General features: G+C 40.6%; 2 protein-coding genes across 3 annotated transcripts; one reads left to right on the forward strand and one right to left on the reverse strand.

Annotated features, from left to right (window-relative positions):
* Positions 1-1,591: 1,591 nt before the first annotated feature.
* On the reverse strand, positions 1,592-5,982 carry LOC125239094 (shematrin-like protein 2). Its single transcript, XM_048146578.1, has 2 exons — positions 5,966-5,982; positions 1,592-4,736 (listed from the first exon to the last, which is right to left on the reverse strand). Exon 2 carries the CDS (start codon positions 4,507-4,509, stop codon positions 2,983-2,985), a length of 1,527 nt encoding a protein of 508 aa, XP_048002535.1. The 5' UTR covers positions 4,510-4,736; positions 5,966-5,982; the 3' UTR covers positions 1,592-2,982.
* Positions 5,983-14,649: 8,667 nt separating this feature from the next.
* LOC125239097 (glycine-rich protein 23-like) lies at positions 14,650-17,815 on the forward strand. Of its 2 annotated transcripts, none has more exons than XM_048146581.1 (3): positions 14,650-14,685; positions 15,901-16,020; positions 17,496-17,815. In XM_048146581.1, exons 1-3 carry the CDS (start codon positions 14,655-14,657, stop codon positions 17,732-17,734), a joined length of 390 nt encoding a protein of 129 aa, XP_048002538.1. In that variant the 5' UTR covers positions 14,650-14,654; the 3' UTR covers positions 17,735-17,815. The 2 variants fall into 2 exon arrangements, with proteins under 2 accessions (XP_048002538.1, XP_048002539.1); XM_048146582.1 differs by lacking the exon at positions 14,650-14,685 and adding an exon at positions 15,621-15,676.
* Positions 17,816-24,719: the final 6,904 nt, after the last annotated feature.

The following is a 24,719-nucleotide window of genomic DNA, read 5'->3' on the forward strand; positions in this document are numbered from 1 at the left end:
ATCGCATTGCTAGAGGTTGTTTACCTTTTTTCAGTATTTAGGGGTATTAATACTGGCCGGTTACTTGGACGATTATTTTTTCCGCTACTAGTTTGACGTTGTTTGTCAGTTTAATCTTAATGTTTATCATAAGTCATAACAAATTGAACTCCTACCTAATTACAACCTTGTCATTTTGAATATTGAGTTTATTTGCTTACTGCGATTACCTGTCCAATTTGAAGTTTACTGTGACAAAGCTTTAAAGTGTTTTACAGGGACATCTTAGCTGTCTATTGGTAAACCTTATGTCGTTGCAGTAACGTCCACAAATAAATAGTCTTATGGTTTATGATGGTAGTTAGCAATTATTTTATTGAGTGTAGAGCTAAAAGTCAAGTAGAGCTGTACAGAAAATTAAAAATTCAATTAAAAAAAAGTTAACGATCAGATTGAAAGATGAATACTCTAGATGAGTTTAAAAAAATAAAAATCAGTTGGGGTGTCTGAGGTTTTGAGTGATACCGGAAACACCGTGTATATCTTACGAAAGTCGACTTATATTACTAAATTTTGGTAACAAAATAGGATCAATTAAAATTGGCTGACGTGGCTATGTAGAAAGTTGACGGGAACTGCTCTTTAGGATATTATGTAAGATTTGCTCAATTTTCCAAGTTTCGAAATCTTGTTAGTTGTTTGACCTCAAGGGACAGGTGCATGAAGTAACGCAAATGAATTTAAATTGTTTTAAAGTTACCTACAGGGACCAAGTGCAGTTGATCCTAAAGTACTTTAAAGTTATCTCTAGGGACCAACTAAAACTGAAGTTACAAGTATAAGGCACTAGTGTCACCAAAAGCGAGGAAGCGATGCGCTATCGGCGATAGAAACGAACAAATATGAGCATTTTTTTTGCCACTTTTATGAAATGTGATATTTTTGAAAAAAAATATTATGCTATTTCTACTCAGAATCACTAGTAGTTAAAACGATTGTTCCATTCGATTTTTTCTTATTTTGTTACCGTTTTCCGTACATATTGTGTTGGGTAACAAAAGAGGAAAATAATAAAAATTTATGGAAATTCTGGGACACTTTTTGTCTCCCAGTGAGATTGAAAGTGCTCGTGATTCTGATTACAATTGACCTAAAATTCCCTAAAAAAATGGCAAAAAAAACGGAATGCTCGGATAGTTACTCCCGTGTAAATAAAAGAGACGCGATGATATAGTGAGCGAGTTATAGTTCGTCGCCGAGCGAGGAACGACTGTTAATCATTCGCTCTCTCTTTTATTTACACTTTAGCGACTATCTTCTGTTCCTTTCTATTGTCGATAGATAGTTCATTGCTTAGGTACTCGCTTGTGGTGGCACCAGTGCCTTAGTACCTTTCTCGAAGTTGAATGTTCGAAATCGTATTCTGAATTCTGTTATTTTAAATATCCAGGGTATCGTGAATATTTATGTATTTTATTGTATTTGTATATATTATTTTAAGGCTACTTTTGTAAGCGTGAATGCAATTGAATAAATTACGGGTATACGCAGCATAAATGTTGTTTTTTTATGAATACTCAAAGGATTATAACAAAATAATAATAAAACAAAAAACATAATATATAATTTAATCGCCAATGAAATATATACAGTCTTTATGTTTTGAAATAATTAACCTTCTCACTTTTTTTTTTCAATCCAGACATATATGCAAAACTATTTTAGGATTTAGATAATACATAAAAAACGAGTCAATAAAATATTTTAGGTAGTTATATATATTGATGTATAATCTATACAATAATATTAAAAAAAATTCTAAGTGGATTGCCTTTTTCAATAAAAAAATATTGGATATCTTACACAGATTCACTGAGTCCTACGGCATAGAAAACATTTATGACTCAGGAACAAATATCTGTGCTCATCACACAAATAAATGTCCTTACCGGGATTCTAACCCCATACTTATATATACATAATTACATGGATAATATATATACATATCAAATATTTCACACGATTTTTTTACTAAATTGTATGCGTTATTTTTTGTTACAAAATGGAAGGCAATTATATTTTGCATATACATCAGAAGTACCTGTTTTCAACATGCTTCGTAAACTAAAACTAAAACTTGTTGTTTAGAATTTGTTTACGCCAATTAATATTAAATTAATAATATTATTATTAGTCTCGTACAAAATCAAATAGCTCATTTAAATGCACAGTAAAAATACATAGTACGAAACTATTCATACTGATCGAACTAATCCTTCAGGAAGTTAAATAATGCATGCGCAGATCCAGGGGGGGGGTCATGGGGGTCATGCCCCCTGGAGCCTAGGTTGGCCATACAAATAGACCACGTGACCCCCCCCCCTGGGGCCTGGGCCTTTACCACGTGACCCCCCCCCCTGGGCACGAAGCTCGATCCGCGCTTCAAATAATGCTTGTCGTAGTAACTACTATATCAATTATATCATATACAGTGAAATGGAAAAATTTAAATACATTTTTAAACATAAATAACGTAGAAACAAATATAATACTTATATATGACAAACACAGTGACAGTCGCTTTTCGGTGAAGGAAAACATCGTGAGGAAACGGCAGATGGCAGTCACTTTCGTGAAAACTAGTGCCTACGCCAAATCTTGGGATTAGTTGTCAAAGCGGACCCCAGGCTCCCATGAGCCGTGGCAAATGCCGGGATAACGCAAGGAGTATGATAGGACAAACACAAATACTCGTATAAGTGTCTTCTTAGAATTTTGACTCGAATCCTCCAAATTAGTCCACTGGCCGTCATAATCACTGTATACTTAAAAAGAAATAATCAGTTGTAAATTACAAAATTATGCGCAAACAATTCTAAACAGACAATGAGACCAATCAAAATCCATAAGACAAATGGCGGTATTCGCTACACTCGGACTTGTTATATACCAGAAACGGATATCTCCCTCCCACTTTTAAGTCCCTGTGGGAAGAAGAGCTCTTCATAAAAAAGGAGTCATACCTAGACCCATACCTCCGTACCCCATAGACCCACAGCCACAACTAGGGTGCATACCCCATGGGTACCCTAACCCTGAGCCATAGGATAAACTTGGTATAGTTTCACAGACTGTGGACCCGCCAAGACCTAGACCACCGTAACCCAGACCGCCATAGCCCATTCCATAGTTCAAGTTCGGAACAGTCTCGCAGACCGTGGTACCACCAATTCCGCCCATGCCGCAGCCGCCATAGCCTACGTTTGGTACAGTTTCACAGACGGTAGCACCACCAATCCCACCCATACCACAGCCGCCATAACCTACGTTTGATATGGTCTCACAGACCGTGTTACCACCGATACCACCAATTCCACCCATGCCACAGCCCCCATAGCCTACGCTTGGTATAGTTTCACAGACGGTAGCACCACCGATCCCACCCATACCACAGCCCATTCCACCAATTCCATAGCCCATTCCACCCATACCGTAACCCATTCCACCAATTCCGTACCCTCCATAGCCCATGTTTGGCACAGTTTCGCAAACTGTGGTACCACCGATTCCACCCATTCCACAGCCCATGCCACCTATACCGTACCCTCCATAGCTTGGTATGGTTTCGCAAACAGTAGTACCACCGATTCCACCCATGCCGTAGCCCATTCCACCCATACCGTAGCCCATTCCACCCATACCATAGCCCATTCCACCGATACCGTACCCTCCATAGCCCATGTTTGGAACAGTTTCACAAACTGTGGTACCACCGATCCCACCCATTCCGTAGCCCATGCCACCCATACCATAGCCCATTCCGCCAATTCCGTATCCTCCATAGCCCATGTTTGGTATAGTTTCACAAACTGTGGTGCCACCGATCCCACCCATCCCGTAGCCGAGCCCACCCATACCGTAGCCCATTCCACCGATACCGTAGCCTCCATAGCCTATGTTAGGAATCGTTTCACAGACGGTAGCACCACCAATACCACCGATTCCACCCATACCATAGCCCATGCCATAGCCATTTGGTATAGTTTCGCAGACCGTAGTACCACCGATCCCACCGATCCCACCAATACCACCCATACCATAGCCCATTCCATAGCCTACGTTCGGTACGGTCTCACAAACCGTTGTACCAATCCCACCAATCCCACCAATTCCATAGCCACCATAGCCTCCATAGCCTCCATAGCCTATACTCGGGATAGTTTCACAAACCGTAGCACCTCCAATCCCACCCATACCATAGCCCATTCCATAGCCCACATTTGGTATGGTCTCACAGACTGTGGCACCACCGATTCCGCCCATACCATATCCCATTCCATAGCCTACGGTCGGTTTAGTCTCGCAGATTGTTGTACCCCCAACACTCCCGCCTATATTAGGTACAGTCTCACAAACCGTAGCACCTCCTCCAAAATTGGCATATGGATTATACCCAAACCCAAAGTTCATATTAGGTGTTGTTTCACATACTGTGGTGCCACCGATGCTTCCATGACATGGTTGTACCATACTGGGTGTAGTTTCACAGACGGTAGCGCCAACGCTCGGTGTAGACTCACAAACGGTCGTCCCTCCAAGACCGCCATAGCCGTAGCCACGTCCCCATAGACCGCCATAGCCCAGACTATTCAGGCCTAAGTTGGAGGTAGATTCGCAGACTGTGGTGCTGCTGGGGGCTTCGTAAACCGCTGCGTTTCCAGGGCAAAGGGGGTTTGCTCTAGCCAAGCAGAGGAGTCCTAAAAAATTAGAATTTCACGATTTATAACAGACTAACTTTTGCCAGCGGCTTCGCTCGCTTTAAATTCGAAAATTATGGAATTCTATAAACTTCCACCCCCCCCCCCTTTTTAGGAAAGCGGGGGGGTTAGGAAGAGACAAAAAGTACCCTATGTTACTCTCCATCCCTTCAACTATCTCCACTTAAAAAATCAGATCAATTCGTCGCTCCGTTTTGCCGTGAAAGACGGACAAACAAACAGACACACACACTTTCCCATTTATAATATTAAGTAATATGGGTTCATTCATTTTAGAGAGCGGAGTTCTAATATTTAAAAGAAAAAAAATTGTTTGCAAAAACAAATTAAATAATAAATGTACAAAAATATGTTTTTGAACAGGAAAGAGTTTTGCTCACTCATAGCAGTGAAAAAAGTGTCACTTTGACCCCCTAGCAGGGAAGAGAAGTTAATGGCAATATTTGACGACCGGTCTGGCTCAGTCGGTAGTGACCCTGCCTGCTAAGCCGCGGTCCTGGGTTCGAATCCCGGTAAGGGCATTTATTTGTGTGATGAGCTCAGATATTTGTTCCTGAGTCATGGATGTTTTCTATGTATATAAGTATGTATTTATCTATTTAAGTATGTATATCGTCGCTTAGCACTCATAGTACAAGCTTTGCTTAGTTTGGGCACATCTCGGACACTGGCGATCAAATATTATGAAAGAGGCGCGTTCCTAGCACACATTATAAGCTCGTGTAGGTGAACGCGTACCATGCTTGTATGAGTGAGATATGACAGGTCGATTGTTCGCGTTTTTGACAGGCGGTAACTGTCAGGTAACTGAGAGGGGGTGGGCGGCACTTTCAGCGGGGAGCGGGAGTGGCCATACTGTACGATAGTACTCTTTATTATACTGTGGTTTGGGGCTAAGTTGATCTGTGTAAGGTGTCCCCAATATTTATTTATTTATTTAAATAAATAAATAATAAATATTATAGGACATTCTTACACAGATTGACTGAGTCCCACGGTAAGCTCAAGAAAGCTTGTGTTATGGGTACTCAGACAGCGATATATATAATAATACAAATACTTAAATACATAGAAAACATCCATGACTCAGGAACAAATATCTGTGCTCATCACACAAATAAATGCCCTTACCGGGATTCGAACCCGGGACCGCGGTGTAGCAGGCAGGGTCACTACCGATTAGGCCAAACCGGTCGAAAAGAACTTACCAAGGATCAAAAAGGAGGTCCTGGTGGCCATGATTGATCGAACTGTTTTACATTTCGGATATCCTCAGTATATATATTGAAGAAACTAATTTAGTCTGTTATTGTCCATTCTTCAACGGTCCACTGATTCTGCCAACATTTTTGTGTTAATTAAATTCTGTTTGTAATTTTTTGAGTGTTTGTAACTTTGCAGGTTATTTGTAAAACGATTTTAAATTATTTTAGGAATCCTTAAAATCATAAGTAGGTAGCATTTGTGTACACAAAACGGAGTTAGGAAAAAATACAGTAAGTAATTGAAATGCAAAGGCGAACTTATCTAAAAGAATCTCTTCCAGCTAACCGTCGAAAATAAAACATTGTAAAAAATATATATCATATCGTACACCAACTATAAAAATACATAGAAAAGAACAAGTTGTTATACACCCTGTTTAAATTGAATTTCGTGAACCTTAAGGGATGGTTCTTTATGATCTAAATAATCTAAATACAATCAATTTCTCTAAGAAACTAGCGTCTTAGCTCTTACCGTTATCGAGTTATTAAAAAAATAAATAAATAATTACTGAACAGCCTTTACCACTAACCCAATGTTACTTGTTTTTACATGTGCCGTCAATCACTTGACACTAAATCTATTATGTATGAAAACGATAAAAATTTTTTTTGCGAATTTAACTAAAAGTTATTTATATACAGACTGGTTCCTGATAACGAACCTAACGGTATGTCGAATTTAACGGAAAACAAAAAAAAACACGGTGTAGTTTTGATTTTACTTACCTATAGGGTCTATACTCTATAGGTAATGAGAATAGTCTACTTTCCGGCGTAAAGCCAAAGCCGTATAAATGAAATGAAAATCGTTTATTGAGGCGAAAACATTACAACAAGGGTTAAAACAGTGGTTCCCAAACTAGGCCGAGCCGTTTAAAGCGAGCATATTATTCACTTTTTTTTTAGATAGCCCGTTTTTATGTGTCCCACTGCTGGGCAAAGGCCTCTCCCCATGATTTCCACAGCTCCCGTTGTTGTGCTATTTCTGGCCAATAGGGACCGTGCGCGTTGGATAGGGAATGCTCCCGGGAATTCCCGGTACCAAAAGTACCGGGAAATCCCGGGATTTTTGACCTCTTTGGGTACCGGTACTAATGTTATAAAATCCCGGTTCTTCGGTACTTTTCGGTATTCTACAAAACCCTTTACTCTGAATCTCCCACATACTCACAGCCTGTGCCTGATTTAGAAGAAATCTTCAAAGCTATCCCGCCAGTTACGGAACATGAAGTATATAATATACTAGCTTTTACCCGCGGCTTCGCCCGCGTAATAAAAGTATTCTTATTGAAACGTTTACAAAAAATAAGATTTTCATTTGGATCCGTAGGTTTCTTTGTAGGTACATTTGTCCGCGATTATTTCGATTAAGGTAAAGCGGGGCAATTCTCGACTGGGGGGCCACTGTAACTGATCTATTTGCTTTTCGGTCAGCCAAGAACCTTACACTGCTTTTTGGCTGACTGTACCTTACACATATTACTATTGTTTTAAAAGAAATTCTTGCAATGATTGTAGAATTGTTACACAGCGACCACAGCGTAGGTATAGTAGGTACGAATATGTATGTATTTTACCTATTTATACTGGGGAAACTTCATACAACCCACATAGTCAGTATCTCGGCGCTATGGTCGGTAGGATAAAAAGTACTTCCTTGCATTATCGCTTACAATATCGATTAGTCGGTCGGCAATCGATATCGCCTAGATATCGATTGCCGACCGATTATTCCGACCCCGATCCCTATTCTTATCCCCGTCCCTATCTCTATCCTTGTCCTCGTCCCCGTCCCCGTCCCGTCCCTATCCCCGTCCCTCCCCTATCCCTATCCCCGTCCCCGTTCCCGTCCCCTATTCCTATCCCTATCCCTATCCATATCCCTATCCCTATCCCTATCCATATCCCTATCCCTATCCCTATCCCTATCCCTATCCCTATCCCTATCCCTATCCCTATCCCTATCCATATCCCTATCCCTATCCCTATCCATATCCCTATCCCTATCCCTATCCCTATCCCTATCCCTATCCCTATCCCTATCCCTATCCCTATCCCTATCCCTATCCCTATCCCTATCCCTATCCCTATCCCTATCCCTATCCCTATCCCTATCCCTATCCCTATCCCTATCCCTATCCCTATCCCTATCCCTATCCCTATCCCTATCCCTATCCATATCCCTATCCCTATCCATATCCATATCCCTATCCCTATCCATATCCCTATCCCTATCCCTATCCCTATCCATATCCCTATCCCTATCCATATCCCTATCCCTATCCCTATCCATATCCCTATCCCTATCCCTATCCCTATCCCTATCCCTATCCCTATCCCTATCCCTATCCCTATCCCTATCCCTATCCCTATCCCTATCCCTATCCCTATCCCTATCCCTATCCCTATCCCTATCCCTATCCCTATCCCTATCCCTATCCCTATCCCTATCCCTCTCTCCTATCCCCAGAAAATTTCTTTTCCACCTCATTAGATTTTAAAATCGTTGTATTTATCGTAATCAGCGACCCGATAAACCATAAAAACGATACCCATATTGTGTTTTTGACTTTACCCCTTTAGGGGTCAAATTTTCAAAAAACATGAAACATGTATTTAGTCATATGTCTTTAGGAATCCTCCTGTGAAGTTTCGTATAAAATAGTCAAACTAATCTTGTTTCCCCATACAAACTTTGAACCCCCATTTGAGTCCCTTAGGAGGCGAATTTTGAAAAATCCTTTCTTAGTGCTTCTCTACACTATATAAGGAACCAACGTGCCAAATTTGATATCTCTAGGACCAGCGGTTTCGGCTGTGCGTTGATATGTCAGTCAGTCAGTCAATATCTTCTTTTATATATATTTTTGATATTTAAACCCCATTGCACCACAACAGGGTAGAAGGTATTTCACTTCCGCCTCGTTAGATTTTAAAAGCGTTGTATTTATCGTGATCAGCGACCCGATAAACCATAAAAACGATACCCATATTGATTTTTTGACTTTATCACCCCCTTTTCACCCTTTTACGGGTTAAATTTTCAAAAAACCTGAAATACGTATTCAGTATGTTTTAAGGAATCTTCCTGTGAAGTTTCGAATAAAATAGTCAAACTAATCTTGTTTCCCCATACAAACTTTGAACCCCCATTTGACCCCCTTAGGAGGTGAATTTTGGAAAATCCTCTCTTAGTGCTCCTCTACACTACATAAGGAACCTACGTGCCAAATTTGAAATCTCTAGGACCAGCGGTTTCGGCTGTGCGTTGATATGTCAGTCAGTCAGTCAGTCAGTCAGTCAGTCAGTCAGTCAGTCAGTCAGTCAGTCAGCTTCTTCTTTTATATATTTAGATGGCTCTTATTATGGTTCTTCAAAAATGAAGTACGGGAAAAGCCCTGGCGAGGATGGAATCACCACCGAAGCACTGAAAGTAGGAGAACATACTTTGATCCCGTATATCACCAAACTGTTTAATACTATGTATAATAACCACTCAAACTTTTCCACAAAAAATGTGCCACTCCAACATCATTCTGCTTCTTAAGAAGGGAGACAAGTCTTAATATAGGAAACTCCCGTCCTATCAGTCTTGTCTCCCATCTGTACAAGATATTTCTTAAAATCGTAGAAGACCGTATCTCGGGAACACTCGATTGGCACCAACCGCCCGAACAGGCTGGATTCCGCCCAGGCCTCTCCACCACCGACCACCTACAAGCCCTTAATCAAATTATCGAAAAATGCCAATAATACAAAATCTCAGTATATTGAACATCGCATTTGTCGATTACTCTAAAGCTTTCGACAGTCTTCATCACAATTCCATTTTCACAGCTTTACGCAATCAAGATATAGATCCCAGTTACATTCAACTCATAACTTAAGGGAAAACTCATGGACATGGGACACCACGCTGCGCTGCGCTCCAAAACAAAAATAGTCGACGTAGTTCGGAAAGCGGCAAAGCTGAAGTGGGACTGGGCCGGTCATGTCTGCGCAAGGCCGAACGAGCTATGGGCCAAGATTACCACAGAGTGGCAGCCCAGGCCAAAACGGGGACCCGGCAGACCACGTATGCGATGGCGGAACGAGTTGGACTCCTTTTTGAAAGAATGGCCGAGGACTGCACAAAACCGGGAGGAATGGAAAAAGTGAGGGGAGGCCCTTGCCCAGCAGTGGGACATCGCAGGCTCTTAATAATAATAAAAAATAGTGAGATGTTTGGCCAATATCTATCCAACAATCTCTGCATCAAGCGAGCGATTGTTGGATACGGTCGACCTAAGGTAGCAAAACTTATCGACGACTTCCATTTTATGTTTTATTCATAATTTTACAACAAATGTACTAGTAAACCCTCAGTACCGAAAAGTACCGAAGAACCGGGATTTCCCGGTTCTTTCCCAGTACCGGAAATCTCAGTCCCGGTTCTGGGACTGGTACTGGTTCTGTATTCCCTAGCGTTGGAGAGTCTGCCATCTAGTGGATATAATGGGAAACCAAATACTATCAAACTGTCACTTTGCTTTGTCACGGAAATATTTTTATCCACAATATTTGCTAAAATAGGGAATAAAAGGACGTTAAAATGAATTAAAGGACGTTAAAGTTTTTGCTTTTCGTTTTGTCCGCGCAGTGTCGCTTTAGTCGGCCAGTGCTGCCCTCTAATAGTTCTTGCACGTTCCCTATTAGTCATGAAGGTGTCAAAGTCGTCCCGCCATCTCCGTCTGGGCCTGCCACGTCCGCGCTTAATTTGAGGCATCCACTTGGTGGCTATGCTGGCCCACCTATCCGGATGCATGCGACAAACGTGGCCTGCCCAGTCCCACTTTAGTCTGGCGGTCTTATTATTCACAAATTATTCACAAATTAAATAATAATAATTATTGGGTGCCGCAAGACGGGCGAGGATCTGGCAGACCTAGGCGGAGATGGCGGGATGACCTGGACGCATATCTTAGCGACTGGTCGGAGATTGCTCGGGACCGTGACGGATGGAGATCCATGGGGGAGGCCTTTGCCCAGCAGTGGGACACCATGTAGGCTATTAATAATAATAATAAGAGCGCATCGACTTCCTGAAGCAGAAAGTCTATGCATGGGCAAGCCGTATTCGCCGCTACAGAAAGCGTGTGGACCGATTCCAGCAGAATCGTCTTTTTCAAAGCGACCAAAGGAAAGTATACCGAAGGTGGGAGGAAACCGACCCTCGTGTGTCTGACGTGCGGCTGCCGGATGCTACTGCCATGTCTGATTTCTGGCGTAGCATCTGGTCGGTGCCCGTCGAACACACGGAGAGTGAGTGGATGACCGTTGTCGAACGCGAGTGCGAGAACATCGAACCTATGGGGGCTATCACCATCAGCCCCGACGACGTAAGTTGTGCTGCCCGTACGGCCCAGAACTGGAAAAGTCCTGGACCGGACGGATTGCACAACTTCTGGCTAAAATGGTTTCGATGCTCGCACTCGCGTTTGGCAACGCAATTTCAACAAGCCCTCGATCTTGGTTCTCTCCCACCTTCCCTAACAACTGGTGTTACTTTCCTGCTCTATAAGTCCGGTAGTACCACGGAAGCAAAAAACTACAGACCCATTACGTGCTTGCCTACACTTTACAAGCTCCTTACATCCATTTTGAGAGCAAAAATTAACGCGCATATTGTCGCTAACAACATTCTGGCTCCCGCTCAAAATGGATGTAGGGTTGGGTCCCGTGGTACTAAAGAGCTCCTCCTCATAGACATGACCATCTGCCAACAAGTTCGGCGGAACAAGGGAGCCATCTCGGCCGCTTGGATTGACTATAAGAAGGCCTATGATTCGGTGCCTCATTCATGGCTGAGAAGGGTATTGGAGCTGTATAAACTTGATGCAGCTTTAATATCCTTCCTGGCTGCATGTATGAGACAGTGGACCACAGTCCTTCGTCAACCAGGAGGCAGGGATTGGCTTCATAAGGATTGAGCGAGGAATATTCCAGGGTGACAGTTTGAGTCCATTATGGTTCTGCCTAGCTCTGAATCCCCTCAGCACGCTGCTGAAGGATTCTGGGCTAGGTTGCCGGCTTCGGAGAGAGGGTGAAGTCATCTCTCACCTTCTGTACATGGACGATCTCAAACTATTTGCACCGAACACCCAAGACCTGATGGTGCTATTGAAAACCACTGAAGTTTTCAGTACCGCCATCAGAATGGAGTTTGGTGTCGATAAGTGTGCGGTCATGCATGTACAGCGGGGGGAGGTTGTAAACTCAGAAAATTTACAACTTTCTGAGACGATGTCGTTCAGATCTATCTCTGAATCAGAAACCTATAAGTACCTTGGTATGTCACAGTCGTTGGGTATTGAGGATATTGGCATTAGACGGTCGGTGAAGGAGCGCTTTTTCAGTCGGCTCACAAAAGTCCTTAACAGTCTTTTGTCAGGAGGCAACAAAGTGCGCGCCTTTAACGCCTGGGTAATGCCTCTACTCACATACTCCTTTGGCATACTACGGTGGACCCAGACTGAGCTGGACGCCCTGGATCGGAGGGTCCGTTCACTGCTTACCACACATCGTATGTTACACCCGCGCTCGTCTGTTATGAGATTGTACATCCCACGGAAGTGCGGAGGTCGAGGCTTCCTAAACGCCAAAGATCTCCACAACCGTGAGGTGTACAATCTCAGGAATTACTTCCTTAACAACGAGTGTGGGATGCATCGTGATGTGGTGGCAGTTGACGGAAACCTCACGCCGCTCTCCTTGGCGAAAGAGAACTGGCGCAAACCTGTGGTACTAAGTACTGCGAACCGCAAGGCGGTATGGGAGAGCAAGCAGCTACACGGGCGGTTCTACAAGGCCCTCACGGGACCCGATGTAGACCTGCTCGCATCGGTGAACTGGTTACGATTCGGGGACCTCTTCGGAGAAACCGAGGGTTTTGCCTGTGCAATTGCGGACGAAGTTATGATGACGAACAACTACCGGAAATATATCCTGAAGGACGGTACGGTCGACATTTGTCGGGCATGCCGCCGTCCCGGAGAGTCACTCAGGCATATCATTTCCGGTTGTTCTCATCTTGCTAACGGCGAGTACTTGCACAGACATAATCTCGTAGCCAGGATTATTCACCAGCAACTTGCTCTTCAATACGGCCTTGTGGACCGCGAAGTACCGTACTACAAGTACTTACCTGCCCCAGTTCTTGAAAATGGTCGTGCCACGCTCTATTGGGATCGATCTATTATCACTGACAGGACTATTGTAGCCAATAAGCCTGACATTGTGATAATAGATCGACTGCAACGCCGGGCAGTGCTCGTTGACATCACCATCCCCCATGATGAGAATCTCGTGAAAGCCGAGAAGGACAAGTCCAGTAAGTACCTAGACTTGGCTCACGAGATAACCGCCATGTGGGATGTTGATTCAACGATCATTGTTCCGATAGTCGTTTCAGCGAACGGTCTCATAGTGAAGAGTCTCGACCAACATCTTAAGAGACTCTCGCTAGGTGGCTGGATCAAGGGCCAGATGCAGAAGGCGGTGATCTTGGACACGGCGCGGATAGTCCGACGGTTCCTCTCTCTGCGGCCCTAACCACCGGCAGCTTGGGCCCTGCCCCGCTGCTGGCGGCACCCTAGGTTAGGTTTTTTATAATGTGTTTATATGTTTTTTTATATTGTTTTGTATGTGTTTTTGTATTTTACTTTTATATCCATATTATAAAAAGCTTAACCTAAGAAGCAAAATAAATAAAGGAAAATAATAATAATTTAAAGTTATTGTATCTCCAGCATGTTCCAAGTCCAAGTTTTCTATCTTGTCAACTAAATCTTGTCTATGGGAACTAAACCTTCGCCTCTATCACAGTATAATAAAGAGTATTATCGTACAATATGGCCACTCCAGCTCCCCGCTGAAAGTGCCGCCCACCCCCTCTCGGTTACCTCACAGTTACCGCCAGTCAAACAGAAACAGTCGACCTGTCATATCTCACTCATACAAGCATAGTACGCGTTCACCTACACGAGCTAAGACTGTGTGCTAGGAACGCGCCTCTTTCATATATTTGATCGCCAGTGTCCGAGATGTAGCTCTATCATCATCCTCCTTGCGTTATCCCGGCATTCGCCACGGCTCATGGGAGTCTGAGGTCCGCTTTGACAACTAATCCCAAGATTTGGCGTAGACACTAGCTTTTACTAAAGCGACTGCCATCTGACCTTCCCAAAGGGTAACGAGGCCTTATTGGAATTAGTCCGGTTTCCTCACGATGTTTTCCTTCACCGAAAAGCGACTGGCTAATATCAAATGACATTTCGAACATAAGTTCAGAAAAACTCATTGGTACGAGCCGGGGTTCGAACCCGCGACCTCCGGATTGAAAGTCGCACGCTCTTACCGCTAGGCCACCAGCGGTTTGGTTGATAGACTATACATATAAAATTATTCACGGATAACGTACAAAGTATATTTACCAAATTAAAAGTTATGAATGTAAAAGTTTTCCAAACAAAACTTAATTAAATCCCTATGTATTCAAAACCGTTGAGGCATATCGGATGATTTTGTCAACTTTAATAGCAATTTTTGCTATAAATAGCGTATTTCTGTTCGTAAAAGTCATCATTTCAAAATGGCCGTCAAGTTCTGCTTATTGCTCCTTGGTAAGTTAAATAACAAGGACATTATTTTATAAGATAATAATAATATAAAAAAGACACTTGAGCTCCAGGCGTTACGTAAATAAATTTACACACCAGGGCAATCATGTTATATTTATATTAGTATGTAATTAACCTTGATATGTTTTAATAAAATAAGAAATATTTTATATGAATATATTTCCTATGTAAAAAAAATCCATGACTCAGAGAAAAATATCTGTCTTCATCACACAAACAAATGTAGGTACTTACCGGGATTAGAACCTAGAATCATCACTTAGAAAGCAGGGTGAGTAGTGACTCACTACCGATTACCTACGCCAGACCGGTCGTCAAAAAGTCATATACAAACTCTTTCAACATATCTTTCAACATATGTATTAACTCTCATGTGTAAACTAATATAAACAGTTTAGACCAGTGTTTTTCAAATTGTGGGGCGCGCCCCCCATAAAAGCGCGGGCCGTGGTCAAGTGCACATATTAGACATTAGCTAAGTAATAATTTGATTTCGGGGAGCGTAAACTTTTTAAGTTATTATAGAACGAAAACGAAACGCCGTGAAAGGTAAGTCTTGCTCTGTCGCGCTAATACGCAAGAGCGATAGACATAGATATCTACGAGCGTTTCGTTTCGTGAGTGTTTCGTGAGCGTTTGTGCCATTCGGCTACGTACCCTGGTTTGCAAAAGCACGGAAACATTATTTAGCCCGCTTAAATTAATTTTAATAACCTTAGTAGTTAGTAATAGCAGTTTGTCTCCCTTTCTAACCACAAAAGGCACGTGCCCCTGCCTAATACGAACTTTATTCATAGTGAATTAGTCATAGCATACCTAATTCGATTTTAAACTATTATATGTAGCAACATAACGGTAATACTTGTATTTTGGCGTACGCATAGTATGTAATTGACCGCAGCGACAACGGAGGTTTACATTTTAACTCGATTTACTTCTTCTATGTCCGGAATCCGGATGTTCTCTTCTACAGGTTTGCAACTCAATTGATTCTCGTGATGTTTTTAACCAGATTCTATTATTTTGATTAACCAATTACAGCCCTATCCAGTTTTTGGTAATTTAGTAAAATATAGAAACTACAATAAATAGTACATTACAAGTTCAATAAATAAGAAATGCAAAACGAGTGGCGATAAATTAAAACACGAACGTAGAGATATATACATATATATATTCATATGTGGTATATTGCAGGACTAACTTCCCTGGCTGCCGGCAAGCCCTTATGCCCTAGCCCTGGAATGTTTGACCCCATGGGGAGTATGGGGGGTATGACGGTCTGTGAGACCATTCCAACACAGCCCATGTATTATGGTAAGTATTGTTAACAAACAACTTTTGAAATGATGTACAGTCAGTGTAAAATTACAAATCAGGGTTAAATTGGGTTAAATTGTGGCGTAGGCGAGAGGCTGGCAACCTGTCACTGCAATGTCACGGTTTCGTTTTCTTTCAACCCCTTATTTGCCAAGAGTGGCACTGAAGCTTTAGTAGTTTCATGTGTTCTGCCTACCCCTTTATGGGATACAGGCGTGATTGTGTGTGTGTGGTGTGTGTGTGTGTGTGTGTGTAGTGTAATATTAATTGTAGTACATACATACATACAATCACGCCTGTTTCCCATATAGGGGTAGACAGAGCACATGAAACTGCTAAAGTTACAGTGCCACTCTTGGCAAATAAGGGGTTGAAAGAAAACGAAACTGTGACATTGCAGTGACAGGTTGCCAGCCTCTCGCCTACGCCACAATTTACCCCATATCCCACAGTCGCCTTCTATGACACCCACGGGAAGAAAGGGGGTGGTAAAATTCTTAACCCGTCACCAAACGGTAATACCACGGATATTAATTGTAGTAGTAAGCATGAAATCTGTATTGTAGCTTTTTTTGTGATTCTGACATTTCTGACTGTGATATTCTGGGCTATATTTTCATTTATAATAATTGTTGTGTTTGTTTTATTATATTTTCTTGATTTTCTTGAGTGACATTTTATAATTGTATTTGCATGCATTTAGTTATGTTTTATTTCAAAAAAATAATGATTGATTGATTGAACCAATTTGAATCCTAGGCCAGTGTAAGGGCATTCCATGAGAAAATCGCTTACGACATGCTTTAGCCTTGTATGGCAGCTATATCAATCAAATCCGTAAAGCTCGAGAAAATACTGCCAATTGGTTAACCAAGTCATGAAAGGTTGTCAGCCACAACTTCGCTAGCTATCTGTCAGATAAAAAAATACCACCTTCTCTTTCTTCTTGCAGGTGAAGGAAAGAAGAAGTGTTATTTTTTATCTATCTAGTTTTAACTGGAGATATTTTTTTTAAACTATAAATGGGCTTACTCATGGCCACAGCCTAGCCAAAAGCAAAGACGTGACCAATAATGGAGTGAGCTTGCCAAGAAGATGCTGTTCACCCTTGATTTGAAACAGGCCGTAAAAGAGCCATTTTTTTCAAAGTTGACCACCCCACTTTTTTTTGGATTTGGAAATTTTTATGTGGTTCCCACTCAAAATCGCGTGCTCTTTCAATCCTAATAGGAGAAAAAAAGTGTCCCAAGGTTTTTTCCCATTCCGTTACCATTTTTTCATACATTTTGTATGGCAGTAACGGAATGGAAGATTTAAAAAATGTATGGAAATCTTGGGACATTTTTTTTCTCCTATCAGTATCGAAAGACTTCGCGATTCTGAGTATGAATCGCGAAAAAAATACCCATGTCACAAAAAAAGTGGGGTGGACAACTTTGAAAGAATGGCCCAAAAATATTATGTACTTTCAGGTTACGGCGGCCTCAGCAACATCGGAATGATGCCTGGCATGGGTTACCCCGGTTACGGAGGATTCCCCGGTTACGCTCAAGGCTTCGGTAACGCTGGCCTCGGCGGCGGGTTAGGCCTCGGCCTCGGAGGGGGGCTAGGTCTAGGAGGGGGCTTAGGCCTTGGCGGGGGGCTAGGCCTTAACGCGGGGCTAGGCGCCGGTCTTGGAGCCGGTCTTGGAGCCGGTCTTGGAGTGTATTAAGTCTGTGAAATTTGAATTAGTTCAGTGATAAAATACAGTGTAATTTGCAGTTCTGTTCTAATAAAAATTTCGTTTGAATAATTTTGGTTTTAATGAACCAGACCTCTAAACCTTTTCAGATAATGCGATTTCGAATTAGGTTTTTGAAGAAAAAACTCATTTTAAGTGCCAACTTTACGAATAATATTTGCGTATTATTTTTTTCTTGTTTTTATGGACAACATAAACACAAGAAGAAAAAAAAACGTAAAAATTGGTATTTTTTTAATTCTTATAAATAAAGTAACATTTATTTATTTTGGTCTCAGAAAAGCGTGGCTAAAGTTAATGCGGGTTTGTGGTTTAGTTATAAAAAAAAAAACAACTAATCCATACTAATATTCAGTTATCCATACTAATATTATAAATGGGAAAGTGTGTGTTTGTTTGCCCGTCTTTCACGGTAAAACAGAGTGAGGAATCTATGTAATTATTTAGGTTGGTGTTAGTTGAAGGGATGGAGAGTGAGATCAGGCTACTTTTTGTCTCTTTCCGCGAGCGAAGCCGCGGGCAAAAGCTAGCATTACAGTAACTACGTACCTATCTAAAATTGCCTTTCCCGTGGAAATATACCTACTTATACCTATAAATTCCGTTTCTCCAGATAAAAATAGAACTATTCAATCACTCGATTCCCCACAAATCTGCCCTACCCATCTGTCATTTCAGCACAAATCCACGCAGATTGGATAAAAGATTGGCTATAAAACTATCATTTTGTCCTATTAATACCAAAGACGTAGGTATACGTGTCTTTATTGATTTCCGTTAACTTTAAAGCCTCCGCCACACATAAAGCGTGTTGATAGCGTAGCGTCAGCGTTGTGCAATGATAGCGGTGCGTCGGCGGAACGCTAGCGTTCCGCTCGCAATCCGCGCGCATTCCGCTCGCAATCCGCGCTCGATAGTTCCCGCCGGCGTCCGCTGAGCGCAACGCCAGCGTTCGTCCGGCGCACCGCTATCGTTGCGCTCCGCTACCGCTCCGCCTACGCTATCAAAACGCGCATGTGTGGCCGAGCTTTAAGGGAAGGTTCGCTGTTTACGGCATATTGCCAATCTTTTTACACCAGTAGCCATTTTGCTCTGAGAGACAAACATGCGATTAGCAATGTTTAAGTTTACATAAATGTAACATAAGGATGTAAAAAAAGAAGGAAAGAAATAGGACTAAACAATGAATTACAAACCAGTATTTAAGTAGTTTGTGCGCTCTAACTGCTAATTCTAGAATGACTTCTAATTAAACAAACCAAATGAAAGAGTACCTATTTATTGTATACATTTAAAGGCGATGTAATGTAATCATTAAATAATAATAAATAATAAATAAATATTACAGGACATTCTTACACAGATTGACCGAATCCCACGGTAAGCTCAAGAAGGCTTGTGTTGTGGGTACTCAGACAACGATATATATAATATACAAATATTATATACATAGTAAACATCCATGACTCAGGAACAAATATCTGTGTTCATCACACAAATAAATGCCCTTACGGGGATTCGAACCCGGGACCGCGGCTTAGCAGGCAGGGTCACTACCAACTGCGCCAGACCGGTCGTCAAATCATTTAGCTGATGCTTTCATTGTAGAAACAAATTGCCGGAACTTTAAATGAAAGATATCCAATTTTTAAACTACAAAGAAAATCAAGTTTGTTTTATAAATCAACGTTTTGCTTTACAAAAAATCCATAACTGGAACCATTTCTCACGGCTCCATGTTTCAACAAAAGTGTAAAAAGTCATTTTTAATGCATCACATAAAGTACGTATTAAGCAAACAGTCGCTCGCAGCTGTAACCATGGGTTATAGTGATGTGCCATCTGTTGGCAATATTTTCATTTGGCAATATTTACAACAAACTTACCAGCAACTTTGACTTCGTTGAATAAGTAATTTAGATAACGACTGATAAAATAGTAACTTCATTTGATCAAAATGCTGACATCGTTTACCAGGCGCTTCCTCAAGTAGGTATATAAAGGGTCTAATTAAGATAGATAGATAGATATTTATTCATAAAACAATGTCAATTGTGTTTGAATACATTGGTACATTTACATACATACATACAATCACGCCTGTTTCCCAGAGGGGTAGGCAGAGATCACGGATTTCCATTTACTACGATCCTGACAAACCACTTTCGCTTCACACACTTTCATAACGTTTCTCATACACGCTCGTCGGTTTCGAGTACTTCTGACCTGGCCTTTTTGCAATATTTCCCCGATTTGATCAAGAAAACATACATACATACATTTGGTACATTTACATATTTATTTTATAAATAAGATTCACCTTTACCCTTAGAAATTTCTGGCATAAAAGATTCCCTATGTCATAAACTAAATAATTCAACGGTTAAAGCGTGAAGATTTAACACACAGACAGACATACACAGATACACACACTCTGGTATTTATCATATTAAGTATGGATTCTGAATATTCTCATGCTTTTGAGAATACTGCCAGCAATGTCAGACTCTACTTCTTTCAATTTGTAAGTTTCGCAAAATACAATCAATTAATAAGAATCCTAGGCCACTCTAAAACCCTGTCGTATTGACACCGTGCTTAATTTGCTATAGAAGTCAGTTCTACTTTTACAGTGAAAGGGTTCTACAGTGGCCTAGGATTCAGATTGGTTGACTGCACCTTAGTAGCCATTTCTAGTTTTCAAATTTAAGTAATGGAGTTGAAAAATAATATACATATCCTCTTTTTAACCCCCGACGCAAAAACAACGGGGTGTTATAAGTTTGATGTGTCTGTCTGTGTCTATTTGTCCGTCTGTGGCATCGTAGCTCCCGAATGGATGAACCGATTTCGATTTAGTTTTTTTTGTTTGAAAGCTGAGTTATTCGGGAGTGTTCTTAGCCACGTTTCATGAAAATCGGTCCATTACGCGGTCGGGGGTTTTTCAAAATTTTAATTTTGTCTACTATCAAAACTGGCAGTATTTCCGACATCTACTCGGCAATATTTCCCAACACTAGTGAACTCGGCAACTTCAAAACTTGGCGAATTATGCAAAACTCATGTTTATGTGCTCCGTGTCGGATTTGTGCGCAAATTTACAAGATGTTATACATTCTGGATGCAAAACATGCTAGTTATAAGTTTCAGGCTAACACCGCTGTATAGACGGTAATGAAAACGTTACTTGTTATAATTATAGTTGGGAAACAACTGTGTATTATGTTAGGTACCTACTGTATATATACTAGGGTGGGTCACTCTTGTATGGAGAAAAAAAAAGTATTATATTTTCATTGGGCACAGTTACAAAAACATGCAAACTGATGCAAATAAACAGTATTTCAAATTATTTTGCAATTGGAATTAATCTTCTGCCTCCGGATCCACTTTGAAGTTTTCATATAATTTTTTGTACATTTTGTGTGGTGTGCTAGCTTGGTCAACGAGCGATTCTAGATGGAATGGCCGAAAGCAGAAAGTTTCACTACGGGATGTTGTTAGGGATAGTCAGGAGACAAACATACTAAAAGTCCTCGGACTTTGGACGTGAGCTCGAAGAGGGGGGGATGAAAAAGGTCCCATTTTTTGGTTTTTTGCTCATATTTCAAAAACTATGCGTCATACGAAATTTTGGTTTACTACACTTCGAAAGCATATAAAATTCTCTATAACTTTGATCTAGAAACTTTTTTCTATTCTTAACCGTTGTCTAGGTATGGGCTCCTAAAAACTGTCAATTTTTAAAAAACCGTCATCCCCCTACTTTTTACTTTATACATTGCTCCATATCTTGAAAAATATTTATCTTAGACAAAAGCTTTCTTCAGAAATCTTGTAGACCATTCAATCACCTTTCATAATATGTGTACATATGCTTATGTGTCACGTACCGTTGAATAATTATACGACTTTTAAAAAAAATTCACTTTGAGCAATGTTTTCAGTGAACGAAAAGAAGCAACAAATAATGTACCTATGTGATAAACGTGTAAAATATGTATTTAATGAACTGGATTGTATTACGATGCTGTATAAAGGCATTTACATAACAGGTAACAATAATTATAATTAGCTACACATAAAAAAAAATTGGCCCAGAAGACAGTTAGTAGTATATCGATACCTCCTAAGTATACTTACTGAGACTGAGACAAGTGACAATTTTCAATTTTCCACGGAAAATTCATGCTGAAATTCGCATTAGTTTTGGAAACAAAGTAACGTATACTGATGAAACTAACATATTCTTTAATATCGAACAGTGTAGGTATACTGAGACAAGTCACATGCACAACTGTACCCCGTGCAGTCATAGTGGAGGGAGGTAAAAAAAGTGTGGAATACTGATACTGATACAACTAATAATATGTAATGAACTTGATTGTATTACGATGATGTTTAAATGCATTTACACAACAGGTAACAATACACTTAGCTATACATAAAGGCCTCACACCCACATCTACCACTACTACAATCTGTGGTGCACCGGCAAAATATTAACTTCAGTATTTCTTCCGGAGCAGCTGCTAAGTACTTTGATTTGCACATGAATCAGTAAGTTGCTTTCGCTCCATGCCCATCTCCATTGCTCATCATAAATATCGCATCCAAGCCAAGTCTGCACCTGGTGGTATGTGCGGAATGAGTGCTCCATCGCTTCTCCTTCAGTTGGAGGGAGGGACGAAATGTCTTGTTTTACTTTAGATACGGACTGGAGGAAGCGCTGGTATCTGAACTCATACAGAGAGGTCTTGTGCTAAAAATCAAACACTTTCACTGTCTTTAATGTCAGCAGATGATGCAAAGGGATTCGAAAATACAGGGGTTTTCGTATAGCTAAGTGTATTGTTACCTGTTGTATAAATGCATTTATACAGCATCGTAATACAATCTAGTTCATTACATACATATTTTACACGTTTATCACATGCATTTGTTGTTTCATTTCGTTCACTGAAAAATTGCTCAAATTGATTTTTTTTAAGTCGTATAATTATTCAACGGTACATGACACATAAGCAGTGCACATATTATGAAAGGCGATTGAATGGTTTTCGAGATTTCTGAAGAAAACTTTATTTCCAAAACTAATGCGAATTTCAACATGAATTTTTCGTGAAAGGTAAATGTACCTAGTAAAATTGAAAATTGTCACTTGTCTCAGTCTCAGTAAGTATACTTAAGAGGTATCGATATACTACTAACTGTCTTCTGGGCCAAGTTCTTTTTTTAATGTGTAGCTAATTATAATTATTGTTACCTGTTATGTAAATGCCTTTATACAGCATCGTGAACAAGTACCTAGGTACGCCGAACACACTAAAAGAGGTATTAAGCAACTTGAAAACACTGCTAGGATTTGTAGAGGAACTGGGGTGGCTAGAGTAGTGCTACCTCGTCAAATTCACGCAAAATAGGCACAATAGTTGTCGACTTGCGGAAAATGCCCAATAAAACTATACAGCATCGTAATACAATCCAGTTCTATAATACATATTTTACACGTTTATCACATACATTAATATTTGTTGCTTCTTTTCGTTCACTGAAAAAATTGCTCAAATTGACATTTTTTTTTAATGTCGTATAATTATTCAACGGTACGTGATATATAAGCATATGTGCACATATTATGAAAGGTGATTGAATGGTCTACAAGATTTCTGAAGAAAACTTTTGTCTAAGATAAATATTTTTCAAGATATGAAGCAATGTATGAAGTAAACAGTGGGGGGATGACGATTTTTTTAAAAATTGACAGTTTTTAGGAGCCCATACCTAGACAACGGTTAAGAATAGAAAAAATGTTTCTAAATCAAAGTTATAGAGAATTTTATAAGCTTTCAAAGTGTAGTAAACCAAAATTTCGTATGACGCATAGTTTTTGAAATATGAGCAAAAAACCAAAAAATGGGACCTTTTTCATCCCCCCCTCTTCGAACTCAGGTCCAAAGTCCGAGGACTTTTAGTATGTATGTCTCCTGACTATCCCTAACAACATCCCGTACTGAAACTTTCTGCTTTCGGCCATTCCACCTAGACCCCCCTTTTGAGCATTCATTGACTGATCTATGCGGAGTATATGTATGTATTGTCTTTTAATTAAAAATTTTGCTATTGATATATACCATTATTGGCATCGTAATAGCATGCTAAAGGTTCAAAGAAAATAAATGAAGAAAAAAACCTCAAAAATTTAAACCTTTTTTACACCCTACTCCATACAAAATACAAAAACTTCAACTGAAATCCGGAGGCAAAAAAATAAACATAAAAATTTAAAAACAAATTGTACACTAATTAATTACAAAATGGCACCTTTTTGTGACTGTGTAAAACTGACTGTGTAGTAAAAATGACCCACCCTAATATATGTATACATTGCATAATATCGTCACTACTTTTAAAAAATCTCGTATCTCACGCTGTTCCTCAAAGTTAAAACGCAGTAAGTCTATATGCATTCCATACATACTTACTACAATTTTCTTTACATTGACAGACGAAGATACAAGTTTTTTTAAAAGTAGTGACGATATACAGGCTGTTTATTTCACTAAGTGAAATATTTTATGTACATGTGTAGTGAATTTAAGGACGCTCTAACAGGTTATTCGTAAAAAGATATCAAGCCCCGGGCCCCGTAGCCGAATGGCATTTCTACGAGGCGAATCGAAAACGAAACGCCGCGAAAGGTAGTCAGGCTCTGTCGCGCCAATACGCAGCGATAGAGATATATATCTACGGGAGTTTTGTTTCCTGAGCGATTGTATAGTATTAAATTGTATTTAGTAGGAGGTAGGGCATAGCGAATGATATTCCGCTTTGTGTGGTAGGGCACAGCACAGCGGATATCGTCTCGCTCGAATCTAGAGCAGAGCCCAACTGGGGTAGTACCTCCGCCTTACAGAAGACCGCAGCCAAATAGCACTAGACCCTACTCATAGTG

Source organism: Leguminivora glycinivorella, chromosome 25, assembly GCF_023078275.1.
Source record: "Leguminivora glycinivorella isolate SPB_JAAS2020 chromosome 25, LegGlyc_1.1, whole genome shotgun sequence".
NCBI classification, from domain to species: Eukaryota; Metazoa; Arthropoda; class Insecta; order Lepidoptera; family Tortricidae; genus Leguminivora; species Leguminivora glycinivorella.

Bases quoted from the DNA above. Each gene is read 5' to 3' on its own strand.
- LOC125239094 (XM_048146578.1), bottom strand. From the start codon at position 4,509: ATGGTACAACCATGTCATGGAAGCATCGGTGGCACCACAGTATGTGAA.
- LOC125239097 (XM_048146581.1), top strand. From the start codon at position 14,655: ATGGCCGTCAAGTTCTGCTTATTGCTCCTTG. The intron at 14,686-15,900 runs GTAAGTTAAATA...GGTATATTGCAG, and splicing joins GTTCTGCTTATTGCTCCTTG to GACTAACTTCCCTGGCTGCC. The intron at 16,021-17,495 runs GTAAGTATTGTT...ATGTACTTTCAG, and splicing joins AACACAGCCCATGTATTATG to GTTACGGCGGCCTCAGCAAC.